This window comes from Uloborus diversus, chromosome 1 (genome assembly GCF_026930045.1).
Source record: "Uloborus diversus isolate 005 chromosome 1, Udiv.v.3.1, whole genome shotgun sequence".
Taxonomy (NCBI): domain Eukaryota; kingdom Metazoa; phylum Arthropoda; class Arachnida; order Araneae; family Uloboridae; genus Uloborus; species Uloborus diversus.
Window position 1 is genome coordinate 180213624 of NC_072731.1, and position 16617 is coordinate 180230240.

Below are 16617 nucleotides of genomic sequence, written 5' to 3' on the forward strand. Positions count from 1 at the left end.
TGACACCCCTAAATTTTACAAACATACTAAATTTAGGCATTTTGCTCGTATTTTGTTGTTTTTTTTTCGAACACAAAACCTGTGCCCCCCCCCCCCGCAAATTTTTAATTGTCGGGCCTGTTCCCAAGCGTACATTTTTAATTAAATTCTGTTCGTTGTAAAATATACACTACATTACGAGCGAAAAGAATGGCAATTGTTAACGTAAATTCCTATACCCCCCCCTCTAATCCCCATCATGGTCAAAAGGGGCAATGAATGACCCTCTCAAGTTTTGAGAAATGAATGTATTTACAGATTGCGGAGCGTGGTTTTTTTTTTTTTTTTTTTTTTGATGTAATTTATTGAGCAGAAAAAATTCGCACGTAAATGAGCATGTAAAATTAGAAATGAGGGCTGCCTGCCATATATCATCAATCTTAGAACTGTTGTATTCAAAAAGGAAACCCCAGGGGATTTTCAATAAAAAATTTGAAAATTATTTGCAAAGCTTTCAAAAAAAAAAAAAAAAGTTTAAAAAATATATTAAGAATTACGCATTATTTAAAAAAAATCATGTTTTCTGTGTTTAGTTAAAATTTTTTATTACGCGTAATTTTTGATATGATATTAAAATAACAATAAGAAATGCTCTTCACCTTTGTAATACAATGTTTATTCAGTACTTTTTCTCTTCATTCCTTCTTTTGAAATTAAAATTTTCGTCAAATGACGTACGCCCGATAATAAGTAGAGAAATCACGTATTGAGAGATGCCAAAGAGCCAACGCTCACAATCACGCCAAGTGGAAACAAAAACAGGGGTAGCCCGTGGCGCCCTCTTTGTTGCCATGAGTTTCAGCGATTGCCACGGCCGTTAAGTATTCATTGGGACCATGCTTTAAACTATTGTTTGTTACATCTATCTTTAAGAGAGGAGGAAGGAGAGGAAATTGAGTGGGCAGGAAAAGCAAATTATTTGACTAGCTTGGACTCAGAAAGCGTGTTGATGCTGCCATTGACTCATTGAATATTTTTCAATGTGTTTTAAACTGTCATGTGCTTTTTACTTCCTTTTACAAAAAAGGAAGTATTGTATTCGCGAAAAAAAAATTCACTCAAAAATCGGCCTTAATTTTCATTTTGCTCACCCCCGAATGAATGTTGAGTTTTTTTTTCGACCCGACCACATATAGATATCTGCCTAGGAGGAACGTACAAACACCTGAAATATCCATTTTGACGATCCCCGAGTTAATTACAACGAGTTTTCTCGTGAAGTCCGCATGTACGTATGTATGTGTGTATGTACGTATGTATCTCGCATAACTCAAAAACGGTATGTCCTAGAAAAGTGAAATTTGGTACGTCGACTCCTAGTGAGGTCTAGTTGTGCACCTTCCCTTTTGGTTGCATTCGGATGTTCCTAAGGGGGTCTTTTAGACCTTTATGGAGGGAAATCATTGTTAATTTCAATGCAATCTCAAGTGGTGTTATAATTTGTCAAACTCTTGGCAATATATTGCCAAGCTGTTGGCCGTCAAGTTTTGTCGCCAACTTGGCGAAAAATTTGGCGACTTTAAAAAAAAAAAATTACATCTGGTTTTAATTTGGCCAATGTTGGTGATGTTTAGAAAGTTAACCACTGAATCACATTATAATTGCCAATAATGAAGAAATAATTCTGTATAAAACGTTTTTTTGCTTCGGTCCGTAAGAAACTAGGGGTGAAACTATTTAATGTTTCCTTGCTTACTCCAAGGCGCTATTAGCATTAAATTGGCGTAAAAGGAAGTCATGTGATGCATACACCTGCTTGTTACTTCCTTTTACAAAAAAGGAAGTATTGTATTCGAGAAAAAATTTTCACTCAAAAATCGGCCTTAATTTCCATTGTGCTCACCCCCGAATGAATGTTGAGTTTTTTTTCAATCCGACCACACGTGGATAAGTGCCTTAGAATGTATAGAGCCCCGAAATATCCATTTTGACAATCCCCGGTATGCGTATGCGCGTCGCATAACTCAAGAACGGTATGTCCTAGAAAGTTGAAATTTGGTACGTAGACTCCAAGTGGGGTCTAGTTGTGCACCTCCCCTTTTGGTTGCATTCCGGTGTTTCTAAAGGGTTCTTTTGCTCCTTATTGGGGGGAAATCATTGTTTTTTTCGATGTAAATTCAAGTGGTGTTATAATTTGGTGGACACTTGGCGATATATCGCCAGTCTTTTGGTCGCCAAGTTTGGTCTCCAACTTCGCGACAAATTTGGCTACTTTTTTTTAAAAATTTGGTTTCAAAATGACCACTGTTGGTGATATTTAGAGAGTAAACTATTGAATCACGTTAAAATTACCAATAATGGGAAAATGACATTAAATTGGAGTAAAAGGAAGTCATGTGAGGCACACATCAGCTCGTTTTACTTCCTTTTTCGAAGTAAAGGAAGTATTGTATTCTAAAAAAAAAAAAAAAATCACCCAAAAATGGGCCTTAATTTCCATTTTGCTCGCCCTCGAATGAATATTGATTTTTTTTTCAACCCGACCACACGTGGATATAACCTAAGAACGTATAAACACCCGAAATATCCATTTTGACGATCACCGAATTAGTAACAACGAGTTTTCTCATGACGTTTGTATATGTATGTGTGTATGTTAGTGGTGCGACATCGATGTTTCAAAACATCGATGGTATTGATATATCGACCAAAAAACATCGATGTTTCCAAACATCGATGTTTTTAAACATCGATCTTTTTATTAATGTATAACATACATTTTTGATTATACTACACTAATTTAAGCAATACAAAAGAATACGTACTCGACGAATATATTGAAAATACTAAATCTCAAACCATGAATATAATTTAATAAGAATAAATCTCAAACCATGAATATAATTTAATAAGAATAAATTCGCAACATCTTGGTATTATAGTAGAACAAAAACTGATAATATAAGACAAGCGCTGATTAATACAAACTAGTTATAGTAATAGGGAAATATTTTCAAACTAAATGAAACTAAAAGTAAATTTACATCAAAAAATAATCTAAGAAAAAATGTATCATAGCACTTACCGTCAGTTGAATGATGCGAAAAGTTGTGTTAATTATTTTAAAAATATAAAATTAATTGTAACCAGGCGCGGCTCTTGGGGTTGGCGACCTATGCCACCGCCTAAGGCGGCATAGTTTAGGGGCGGCCAATTTCATAATGGCAAAATGTAAAGAGGAAAAAAAAAAGGGGGAAAAGAAAAAACTCAAATTGGTTCCTTTTTTTCTGTAGCTCAAAATCAGCAGTACATGAGAGTATGCTCGATGATTTAAGATAAAAAATACATATAGGCCAGGGGCGGCTCCTGTCAACATCGCCTGGGGCGGTAAATCGATTAGAGCCGACCGTGATTCTAACAATTATTTTTAAAGAGCGTGGTGGGGCAACCATTACAAACCTTTTATTGGCGAGAAAATCCTGTACCGCTTGCTAATAGTTAGGTATAGTAATATTGTTTGCCAAATGGGCAATACACTGCCAACTAAATCCACAAATTTATAAGCGTTTTTTTCTCACCCCTATTTCAAGTAATGGAATCGATGAATCGGTCAGGCAGCAGAGCTCAACTTCCCAGAGGTGGACAGTATGTGCTGTACTGTTAGTTAATAACTAAACACAAATTGTCAGTAATAGAGGGACGACTTGTTGGGGGAAGCCGATAAGTAACCCCGAATATTGGTGCTGACAGTTTGGAGAAGAAGTTTGTTTACTTTGTCCCCCCGAAGCGCATTTCTCTTTTTGCAGACTATCCCACTAGTCAGAGAAACATCTCTTTCCGATGGAACAGAAGTTGCCATCACTATCAAATACTTTGAAAGCAACTTTTACCAGATTTGAATTTTTAAAGCTATAATTTTTCACCGTAGTAACATATAGGATTTTCCTTTAGTTTAGGAACTGCAGCCTCGAAATCGACCGCAAGTTTTGGAACCAGACTTCCAGTGTCAGGTTCTTCCAATAGCTTTGACATCTAACCTCACTATCTAGTTCATCTTCTACTATCTCGTAGTGATCTTCCCAAAAACCACCACACAGAAAAATTAATCTTATAAAGTGGGTGCAAAAAAATGATTTTTTTTGGCAATTCCATAAGTAAACTTAATTACATAGCGAGAAAATTGGAGCAAATTTTACGATAATTTTCAATTAAAATGCAAAAGCATCAACATCGAAAAAACATCGAAACCAAAACATCGATGGTCCAAAAACATCGAAAGTAAAACATCGATGTTTTAACAAAAAACATCGATGTTTCCAAAACATCGACATCGATGTCGCACCCCTAGTGTATGTATCTCGCATAATAACACTTGGCTATATATCACCAAGATTTTGGTCGCTAATTTTTTGGCGACAAATTTGGCGGTTTTTAAATTATTTTTTTAAAATCTGGTTTTATTTTGACCACTATTGGCGATAATTAGAGAGTTTACCTTTGAATCACATTAAAATGTCCAATATAGGGAGAATTATTCTGTGTAAAACGTTTCTTTGCTTCAGTTCGCAACAAACTTGGGGTAAAAATATTTAAAGTTTTTTTTCTTACTTCAACGCACTGTTATCATTAAACTGGTGTAAAAGGAAGTCATGTGATGTGTACATCAGCTCGTTTATTTTATATATGCAGCACCATCTTTTTTTTTAATGACGCATTATTTTTTTTGTTGTTGGTGATTGAGTCAGTTGTAAAATTTTTAGTTTTTATGCATTTATCACAGACAGATTCGAATATTTTTAGTTTCTGCTTCTATATTTATTTGAATAGTCTGCTTTATCCATTAATTTTTAGTAAACTGTTCATAATCAAATTTCACATTTTTAAGAAATATTTTACCTGAATGAAACAAGTTTCCCTGTCAAAAATATTTTGCCTTAAAACGAGTTTTTTATTCAATAAAGTATGTCAATCTTGTTTATTGAGTGTTTCTTTAACTGCTATTTATGTGCCTATTTAAGGTATATGAGTGACAATTATTTCCTTTTAAATGTTTATTATAGTCGATTGGTGCATCTTTTGTATTGAAGCCATGGGGACATTACAATATTGCTATATGGGTAAATATGTTTTATTTTTTGAAAGATTTTTCTGTTAATTTTTGTACACAAACTCAAGTATTTATTTTACAAGGAATCTTCATTTTTATTATTTTGTCGTAAATATTGTACCTTGCAAGCTTTAATTTAAATTAACAAACGGTTTTGATAATAAAAAACAAAATAAATGAATTTTATTGAAAAAAAGGGGAGTTGGGGAGGAGTAATGACATTGTAGAAGTTTTTGAGGAAAAGTGTTGTGGAAAAGATTTTTTTAACTAACTTTCGTTACTTCATTTTGTACATTTTATAAAATTGCAAAATTGTTAAAATTTCTTAAGACTATAAATGAGACTATATATAAAGTACTGTGACAAAATAAAGGTGGATGCTTAAAAATGAAGCACTGGTTATAATATATGCTTAAAGTCTGCACTTTATCTCATTAATGATACATATTCAGGCAAAGGAATTTCATAAAAATCAGCTAACAATATTATCGATCTTTTGAAGACATAAAAATCTATTTTATATTTTTAATCATATCAATGAAATGTGCACTGTATTCAAACTGCAGTGGTGGTCAAGATTTTGGACTCTTAAAAAAGCATATGGTTGTAGAAAATGTTGAGTTTTTGCAAAATGTAAACTAGTATGTATAGTTTTAAAGAGAACTTAATACTGAGCTGAATGCAAGAAACAAATTCAAATATTTACAACGCAAAAAGTTAACAACTTCAGTTATGGAGTGGTAGATAATGTGTAACTTTCTTGGCCAATATTTGATTTTGTTTACAGGACCAGCCAAATGTTAGAAACTGCCTACAGAGTCTGACATGTTTACAGTTGTATCAAGTCATTAATGTGCTTTGTTTTGTTGAATGAAGACTTTCTTGTGCAAGAGTGTATCCTGCCCTAAAAAAGGAAGAAGGAGGGGCGGGTGGTACGCAGACCCATCATTTGAGCGATTGTGTGTTTTTGACTTTGTAATAGCCTGCATTACCTTCATTGGAATATTGCAACAGTAATTCATTTGAAGACCGATAACTTTCCCTTTTTAACGCGTTCTCAAAGAAGAAATGTAAACTTTCAAACTGAGTTGTAAAGTTACTAGAGTTGATCTCATTGATAAGTTTAGAAATTAAAGCAACTGTGAACTAGTAATTTTTTTTCAAATTTGTGTTATTTTTTCTGGTTTTGTTTTAAATATTTTCTATTTTGAAAGGAGGGTAGTTGCTCTCCATTCCCCCCCCCCATGTCCTTATGCTTAACTTTTTTTTTGTATTGTGATTTTTTTTTTGTATTAAATTTAGTGTTTCATTCTTCTTAAAATGTTCTATAGAAGCAGGGGAGGGGGCGAGCTGAGCAATCGCCCCGTGCGCCTCGAAATGAGGGGGCGCCGTAAGGCGCTCCCTCATTTTGTGTATCATAGATGCACAGTCATAAACACACAAAACAGAGAATCATTGCAATAATTCTCTATTTTTGCCTAGTGCACAAAAATCTCTCCCAGTCTCAAAAACACTCGTTTCCACAATTTGAAGCAGAAACAAATTCTAAAAATATAACTGTTTAGAATCAAACAATAGGCCCCCTTCTCCTTTGTCTAGTTTCAACGAAATTTCTTGGAATTCTGCCCCCGTGTGCAGTGACATAACCAGAAATTTTTTTTTAGGGGGGCACATTGAGGGGAAAAAAAGAAAAGAAAAATTTTGATCTGATAGAAAAAGGAGGGAAGGGGGGGGGGCGGGGTCCGGTCAAAAATTTGAAACTCTTAGTTTTAAAAACGCAATTTTAGACTTTCTTTGCTGATGCTACGGGGGAAAAAAGTATAGGGTTTTCATCGAAAATTTCTAGAAATTGAAGCCTTAATATATTCACTATTTCACTTAAATTTTTTGTCAGTGTCGATATCGTTTAAAAAACCCATTTGCTTGTGATATTAAAGAAAGGCAGTATGGGTACCCTTGCCCGAATATTTTCTGGAACTCAAGTCTTAAACATACAATTGTAAGGACATATTTTGTAATGTTAGGGCCAGTAATTTTTTTAATTGAAGCTCCAAAAACGCAATTCTAAGCGTTTTTCAATGTTGTTGAGTATTTGGGGGACTTTCCCTTGAAACTTACAGAAATTTGATGCAAACAAATGACATCTTTGTTTTGAACATACGAAGGCTGGTATTAAATTGGTAAAACTACACTGCTTGACAATTGCTAAGGAACAAGTGATTTATGCAAATTTGTACCTCAACCATCTGGTCAATGGAAATAAATTCAAGTTCAGATGGCGTGGTAGACCAAGACTCGTTATCTGTATAAAAGACAGTGCATACACGCTCAAAATTCGTACGAAAATTTACGCTGTTTGGTTTTTAACAAAAATTGCGCTGGATGTTAAAAAGGTTTTTCTCTGGAATTCTGTTTGGTTCTTGAAATACTTAAGAGTAAAATGGCAGTAAGACATCATTTGAGTATCTACGATCGTGGAAGAGCGGTTGGACGACTGGAAGCAGGTCAAAGTGTCGCCACTGTGGCTGCTGCAATGGGTGTATCAAAAAGTACCATCTCCCGATTAAAGACGGCCGCTGAAGGTGGAAATGTTTTGCAAAAACATGCCGGGGGTCGTGGTAGGAGCACCACACCTTCAGAGGATCGCTCGGTAGTCCTCGTGGCAAAAATGAACAGAAATTTCACTCTTGGACAGATAGCTGCAAATCTAACAACCGCTACCGGTACGCATGTTTCTGCAAGAACCATCTCACGGCGAGTAAATAATGTCGGTTAGTATGCACGGAAGCCCGTACATTGCATCCAAGTTCAACCACGCTATCGTCGAGAGAGATTACGCTGGTGTATGGAACATGTTGGTGGGATCATCAAAACTGGTCTATAGTGATGTTCTCTGACGAATCTCGTTTCAGTGTGACAAGTGATTCTGGTCACCAACTACTGTGGAGAGAGCGTGAAACACGTTATGCACAAAATTTTGTTTGCGAACGTGATCGGTACGGCCCAGGCGTCATGGTGTGGGCAGGCATCATGCACAATGGCAGAACACCACTTCACATTTTTGAATAAGCAAGCGATACGTCGCGAATGTATTGCAGTGATGTTATGCTGGACCATGTTCGTCTTTTTAGGGGAGATGTCAGTCCAGATGTTCTCTTTACGGACGACGATACACGGCCACACTGGAGCATTGAAGTGTCAGACACACTGCAAAGTGAAAACATTCTCCGTATACAGTGGCCTGCTTACTTTCCCGACTTAAATCCGATTGAACTTACCTGGGAGGCTCTTGGCAGACGTGTTGTGCGAAGAACTGTCCCTTCCAGAACAGTACAAGAACTCAAATCCGCATTGAGAGAGGAGTGGGAAAACATCCCCCAAGCACTCCTCAATAATTGATGGGGAGTATGGAAAACAGATGTAAATTGTGCATCAGTGTCCCTGGTAATCATACATCATATTAAGGTACTCATGTCTCCATCATTCTGACCTAGATCATTTTTTTGGTGTTGTATGAAAATCATCTAAGTAGGATTATTTTTTTTATTTTTAAGTTTTTACTTCATTAATGCAGTAATATCTGTATTATTTTGTATTTATAATAAAGGCACATCCTCCCTACTAACTATATATTTCGTTCTGTTTCTTTAATCATTATCTGTTCTTAACTATTCCAAAAAACGTAATTGTTCCTTAGCAATTGTCAAGCAGTGTAAAACCAAAAAACTTTTAAATGGAATCGTTGGATGAGTCCAGGTCGAATTTTAATTTACTTCGATTAATGCATTTCCTGTATATAATCAACATATTTAATTATTTGTGTTCTTAGTTTGGTCAATATGAGTAACTAATTCAGTTTTAATTGTTCGTTTTTTATCTTGTGGGGAAACAGTTTACAAGATAAATATTTAGATTTTAAACATTTCCATTTTTCAAAAAGTTTTTGGGGTATTGATGTGTAATAAATATTAGAAACAGATTCATTGCTTTAGTTTTAATTTGTATTATCCATATCCCTCTGATTGTTTTGTTCATTAATATTCAAAAAATGCAAGTATGACGCATTCGCATTCACTCGTATGATACACTGATGTTTTTAAAACTAACTTGATTTTTCTGTGTGAGCTGGGGGGGGGGGGGGTACCAAGAAACGTTTGCCAGGCGTTCTCAGCTCTTCGGACGGCCCTGTGTAGAAGTGTGCATTTTCTGTAACGTTGGCTTTTACAATCATACAATGTCTAAAAATTTACAAAGTGTCTACAATTTTGGCCATTACTGTGTACTAAACTTGCATCTAAATATGAATTTATGGCTTTAGAGCGGTCTGTAAATGATGTCACGCTTTTTTAAAAACAATTCCCCCCCCCCCCTTTCCCTTGTGTCACAAAGCGCCACACTTCCCCTTAACCCCCCTCTCCCGTCATATGTCACACGTTTTTTCGTAAGAGTATTTTTACAAAAAAAAATTATGATATCGCACTTCTTACTGCTCCCTCTCTCCCCCTTGTCACAAACTTTCCCAATTTCATGATCTCCCTGCTCCTCAAAGCATGACATTGTTTGTGGACGACCCGTTTGATTAAGCAAAGAAGAATCAAACTTTTTTAAAAAGGAACACTGTCATGCTGTTTCACATAATTGCAATGAACCAATCTGTAAACGAAACATTATGTATATTATGTGCTATTTTATTTTTAGAAAATGTAGACTATTTTGTTTTATCACTTCCTTCCTTTCAATTATTTTCTCAATTTCAGAAAAAAAAAAGTTTAATAAATAAATACAGCCCAGAACTCTTAAAACTAATGTTAAAGTAAAATTTCGGATTTGGCTGATTGGATAGGTCTTAATAACATTCACTAGCGATTTTGTGCACAATTCATTATTTAGCCCCTTGACTTTCCTATATTGTCACTTAAGTTTCAATCACTTTGATGCAGTTCCCAGTACCAGTGCCGGATCTAGGATGTTTCCGAGGTGGGGAAAAACTTCAAAATGCCGCTCCCCCCTCACACACACACACCCTCACACACACACACACACATCCATCTTGCTTCAAATTTTTCTATCAAGTTGTATTTTTGTATTTTTAATAAACTGTAAAGTGCAAAAGAGTTTGATTAAAAATTCACTTTATACTAAGTATGTCAGTATGATTTTTTTTTTGGTTAAAACAGAGATATACCGTAACACAAATCGCAATTAAAATCCCTCTCTCCTTTTTTTTCGAAAACGAGTTCACTAACCAGATACGGGTGCTTTACTTTTAATCTTTTAATTTTCGCCAATTAGTCCAGGATCTGACAGCACAGGCGCGTTCGTTTCTTCTCTTCAACAGAATGGAATGTTTTTGAAAAATTAATATACTCGGCTCTCTGGGGTGGGGCAGGACCCCTGCCTCCCCCTCGGTTGAACCACTGTCACATGAGTCTAAGCCAGCAGCCTAATTGTCAGTAAAATGTTATCCTATCATTTAGTCAGTTAGTCCATATCATATAGTCAGTTAAAAAAGAGAAAATAGTTTTCACCTCATTGACATACTACCTGAATCAATCTTTATGTAAACATTATAACATAATTATATACATAACAAATGACTAAAGCTTTCAGTTATATTTCTTTTCACATAACAATCTTGTCGTTGAAGGTTTGTGTTAAAATAATATCTCAATATATGATCCTTGGCATTTATGCTAGTAAGCAGGAATTTCTCAATGTCAATGTTCTTAGCCTGATTCAGCTATAATCTAAGTTAATCTAAACATTTAAAGAATTACCCTCTTTGCAATACTTGAACTAAGTATTCTTCTGCTAATTTAATGCTTTGTTCTGCATAATACCGGTCAGATGTTACAACAAAATCTCCAAAACCCTTGATTTACGCGGGGGTTACGTTCCACGGAAATGCCGCGGAAATCGAAACCGTGTAAATTGAAGCCTAATACTAGTGTTAAAATAGGGTTTTGGTTCCGTAGATAACAAAATACTTCATTTCAATGATGATTAATTGTATAACAAGTTTAATGTGTACTAATAATCGACTTTTATGCACAACATGTATAAAGAAAACATAAATTAATTTCGTGTTCTGTATATAAAGAGGAGCTCGCTATGGTAGTCTTTCGGCAGTCATTAAGGATTTTTCTCTGTAATTTTTTGCAGAGCATTAACGCATCGATGTTCACTTGTGTCATTTCCATGATAGAATCTTCCTTCACTAACAAATCAGTAAGATCATTTCTATTGTCTAGGAATGGTTCAATATTTTCAATGTGAATGTTTTTGGTTGTGCGTCACTGACATCAGAATCCTCGTTGGTTTTGGCCTCCTTTGTCACTCCTAAAAGCTCTTCTTCCAGTGAGTTCTGAACTGTGTGAGTTTAATAACTTTACTTCTGGAAAGAGATCTGGAACCAATCGCATAAAATGTCTCCAGTGACCCAAGCTCGATTATTAGCTCGCTAAAAATGCAGTTTGATTACTCATAATCTGCAATCTTAAGGAGTTTGGGTTTTGAAAGAGGGGGACAATTTTATCTGTTTGCATTGCTGCATCCCCGTAAAACCGAAGCTCATCCGCGTAAAATAAAATAAAGGTGTCAAATCTTAAACCCCATATAATCGAAACCGCGTAAAATTTTTATTTCCAATGACTGGCAGCAAGAAAAGGTTACAAAGAACAAAATAGCAAAAACAAACACAATACACAGAACAATACAGGAACAATAGAGTGAAATATTTAGCTGCCGATACGCTCTCTTGCTTCCCAATAACGGTCACACAGGCTACGTCTGGAAAGCTGGGTGCAAGTGTGCAGGTGACGAATGTCCATTTCTTCGTTTGAATTGCAAAGGGGACAATTGGGGACTATTGACAATCCTCAAGCGATAAAGGTTATTTTGGTAAACAGTCATGGCCAGTTAAAAATTCAAAACAAAGCTACTGACTCTGCTCTTGGTGCTTGAGGGACAAAATCACGGTTTATAAACCAAACTTTGTGGTTGCTTCTAGCTTTTAGGTCTTGCCAAAAAAAAAAAAAAAAACTCTTGATTTTTTCCTTATATATAACTTTATTGCATTGTATGAGACTGGCTCATTTGGTAGTTGAACAATAGCAGATCCCCTCTTGGCCAGAGCATCAGCTATCTCGTTTCCTCTAATCCCACAGTGTGCAGGGATCCACTGCAACACCACTTTTATATTCTGCTTCACCAGATCGTTAACGAAACTGCGACATTCAGATATTTCCTGCGATTTGCAGCTCTTTATCGATGCTATCGCCTCAATAGCCGCTATCTAGAGCCAGGTGTATAGCTTTTACTTCTCCATTGAATGCAGAGGCATATTTACCAACAGGAATAGAAAAAGATAAGTGCTCACTGTAGACGCCTGCACCTGCATTTATATAGTCTGCTACTCTTGACCCATCGGTATAGATATGTATCCATTCACTTTCGGGGGTATTTTAGTGTTGATCGTCTCCAGAGCAATGGCCCTGAGAACTACTTGATCGATCTCACTCTTTAAAACAAGCTGTATCAAATTTAAATCATAATTCACTGGTTCATATTCATTTGGGTGGTGATAGCAGTTGATCGACAAGGAAGCAATCAATATTCAGTAAATTATTATTTAATTTGATATACGAACTTAGAGACGAAACTGTATAGGTGGTTAGCACACGTGTTCCAGTTCAGTGCTAAAATGCCTGCATAAAGAGCCACTTACTGCTCGCTGCCTCGTTTTATCGACTTGTTTTGAAAAATATGCCACTGTTTTTAAAAATAAATGACTCTATTAATCAATTTCAATTATCAGCCAAATATACGAGAATGAATAAAATCCCACCTATATGATTTTTATCCTATCTGTTAAGTTCTTATTAGTGAGTAACTCCTTACTTTTTTAGTTTGATTAACTGTAGCATTGCTCTCTTTTTTTTTCTTTCTATTTTCATATTTTAAACGTTTAATATTTCTTTTATTTTCCGAAATTTTTAAGAATAACAGGGGTGATTGTGTTCCGGTATTTTACCGGATTTCCGGTATTTACATCTTGATTTCTGGTATCTTCATCTTCGAAAATACCGGAACCATCCTATATTTTCAGAAAAACCCGCTTTTGTAAAATTTAGGTCGATGTTTAATGAAACGCCGAAAGTCCAAATTTAAGACGTTTCGTTTGGTATAAAGCGTAAGCTACCGTCATGTTTTGCAATCTCTATGGTAATTATTGAAGAACAGCTGGGGTGAGAGATGGAATAAAGACTAGATAAGAAGAGAAAGGAGCGTTACTTGATATTTTTCCCCTTAATATTTTCTTTTCAAGATGTCTAATATCGTTTCTCTGTTGCATATCTTAATATGCAGATGATGTAACTAGGGTTGCCCATTCCCCCCGACTGCGATGGCACCCCTCAATTTTACCAAGCCCCCTTTTCCCTCAAGAATTGCCACCCACTAATAAAAAGACTTAAATTCTTCTAAATTAATTTCTCCAAAAGTTTCTGTGGTATAATCTGCTTCATGACGATCCCTCCCCCTCCCCTCCCCACACAAACACATGAAAATCCTTGCTATAACTATATTATTAGATTAAATTGCTGAAATATTTATTCAACAAGATGGCCTATGGCTTTTCTCTGTTGTAGATGCTTATGTAATAGGCTTTACAGTCCCCCCCCCCCCCATTAAATGTTGAATTTAACGACTTATATATATCGAAAATATCGATATTTGTAGAGCGATATATCGTGGCATTAAAATTCGGATATCGCCTAGCCCTATTGCGCAGTGATCATAATACGATAATACATTCTGCCATTTTTGCCCCAAACTTATTTAATTCTGAAATATTTATGCACTTTTAGAAAATGAATGTAATAAATGGTTAAGGATTCAGATACAATGGAGGAAAATAAAACATTCTTTGAAAAATTTTTAGAAATGAGAAAAATTAAAAGAATTTAATTCTCTCCATGCACATGGACATATTAAGTCCAATTAAAACTTCGAGTTTTAGCCACAACAAATAATTATGTATATAAATAATGTGTGCATACACGTAATGTGTATATGTATGCCCATCAAAACACTTTTTCTTCTTGGAAAAAAGTTCAGGTATTTTTTCATGGAGTCACAATCACCCCTGGAATAAGCCTATTTTTCCTGCCGGAAGCCCCGGGGGAGTGGACTAGGTCCCCCAAAAGGGCATCAACCTGGACTCCCAAAGCCCTTTGGGAATCTAGGTTTGTGCAAAAAGCCAAAGATTCACAGGCTCGAGAGCGCAAGCAGGGTGGCGGCAGGAACTGTGAAAAAAAGTTCCCTGACTCTTCTCTGATTTCCCTGATTAAGTTAACCAAATTTCCCTGATTTACGTTACCGAAGATAATGGTTTTCTTTCTTTGCTCTACTTGAAATCCATTGTATGTTTGTATAAAATGCAGTATTTGAAACGTTTTAAGTTGTGTGAAGTTGCTGAACTTAAGATATATTTTAAAAAGATGCTACTTTTTTAATAAAATGGTTGAAAAAAAACGTATCAAGTCAATTTTTTTTTTTTGGGGGGGGGGGGGGGAACCTACAAAACAGTATATTAAATTTTTCTATATGGAAAAAGATTATAGAAAATTAAAAAAAAAAAAAAACTTTACTTCCAGAAACCACTTAGCATAAGAATTTTAAGAAACTATTAAAATTACTCTTAAAAACATATGTGTATTTATGATAGATCTAAAAAGTAATAGAAATTATTTTGAACTAAGTTTTCAAACAGTATAATAATTGTTGCAAGAATAACAAGTAATAGTGATAGAATAGAAGTAATGTAGTTATTCTTATATAACTAATTGCCACATTTATGCAAAACAGATGAAACCATTTGACATCCATTCATAGGGAGCTTTTCTCTAATCAAGAACATAGGTTTTAATGAATGAATACAGCATTTCAACAATTAAAAAAAAAAAAAAGATATTTACTTAAGTACACAAGTTAACTCTATTTCAAATGATTTCAGTATGCAAGAACAAAATCTTAGATTGCTTTTGTAACAAACAACTTGGAAATGCAAGGAAAAAAAAGAAAAAAAAACAATTAGTTAATTTCAAAATATATAAAAGAAGTATACAAGTTGGTTATAAAATTAAAGAATCACTTAAGTCTGAAGAAAAGAAAACCTTTATAATCTGCGGTGACAACAAATAGTATAACAGCAAAAAACAAAGTTTATTTTATTGAAAGTTCAATTTTGGCAATTAAATTGAAAACGCGAAGAAGCAATAACTTTTAAGCTTTTATAGTATTAATTCAAAAATCAAAGATTTCTTCTCAAAATCGTGATTACAGTACGCTAATTACTTCGAGACAATGAAATAAAGGCAAAGGAGCTAAGGTATTAATGAAGGCTTCCTCTTTGCCTGAACCAGGGGCGGCAAATAGGGGGGTCAAGAGGGGGCGGTCGCACCCCCGAATTTTTTGAGCAGAATAATAGAAAATGGGTGAATTCAAAGTATGTTAGTCGGAAATCAATGTTCATTAAAGGAAATCTCGCTGGTTCTCAGCAATTATTTGATGAAACTCGACACATTCTCACACTAGAAAAAGTGTTTTTCGTTATTTGGGTGATGACTTTGAAATTCATGAAGTATTTTCGGCTTTTTCAGAACGTAGAAAACTAGAGAACCATGGTTAATTTTAACTAAAGAAGACATTGCTTCATATAGGCTAAATATTTCACACTTGTGTGCCCAGTGTAACGACGGTATGTCCAATATGAGAGGCTCGTGAAAAGTGGTGTGGCAGCATGGTTTTCACAAGAAAATTCCTTGATATTTTACATTTACTTTTACGCTCATTTTTCAAGTGTATAATTATTTAATGAGTGTTTTTTGCTTTCTTCTGCTAGAAACACGTTTCAGCTGCTCAATACATTATAAGGTTTTCAGAGAAACTTCTTAAAAATGCATATGATTATTGAATAAAAAAAGACATATCAACCAAATACCATTTATGGGGCTCTATATTTATGCAATCGCGGAGTGACACACGATAATCTTCAAGAGTTAAAACGATAAAAACATTTCTCTATAACTTCAAAGCAGTGATTTGGCGACTGGAAGAATTATTGCAAAACGATTCTTTCAATGGTGGAAAAGCTCATGCCCTTTAGCATGTATGACTTTGTTTGAATTTTTATCCAGTTTGTTTGCATCGGGAAAAAGTTTTTGAAAAATGCTTTACTCTATCAAAATCTATATCTACAATTCGCTACTCGACAATTCAAACCACAGTTCAATCTACAATTGATGTGTGCACCATTCTACCACAGTTCAATCTACAATTGAAACTGAAAATAGATTTTTTATAGATTTATATTGCAATCAATCGTGAAATTTTTCAAAAAAATCCTTCCTCTAAGCCAATTTTAAAGAGGCGAAAAAAAAAAAAAATCCACATGATGATGTGAAGTCAAACATTGATTTTTGAATATTTTGTACGAAGTAATAGATTCAGTTTCGAATGAAATTAACACG

The 16617-nt window shown here is 34.9% G+C and overlaps 1 protein-coding gene across 1 annotated transcript in view; it reads left to right on the plus strand.

The window, feature by feature from the left end:
- LOC129233764 (ras-related protein Rab-24-like) overlaps positions 1 to 16617 on the plus strand; it is an 88415-nt gene that overhangs the window by 64205 nt on the left and 7593 nt on the right. The window contains exon 3 of the mRNA XM_054867746.1: positions 5040 to 5096. Within this exon, the coding sequence (XP_054723721.1) occupies positions 5040 to 5096 (57 nt within the window). The remainder of the gene's footprint in view (positions 1 to 5039; positions 5097 to 16617) is intronic.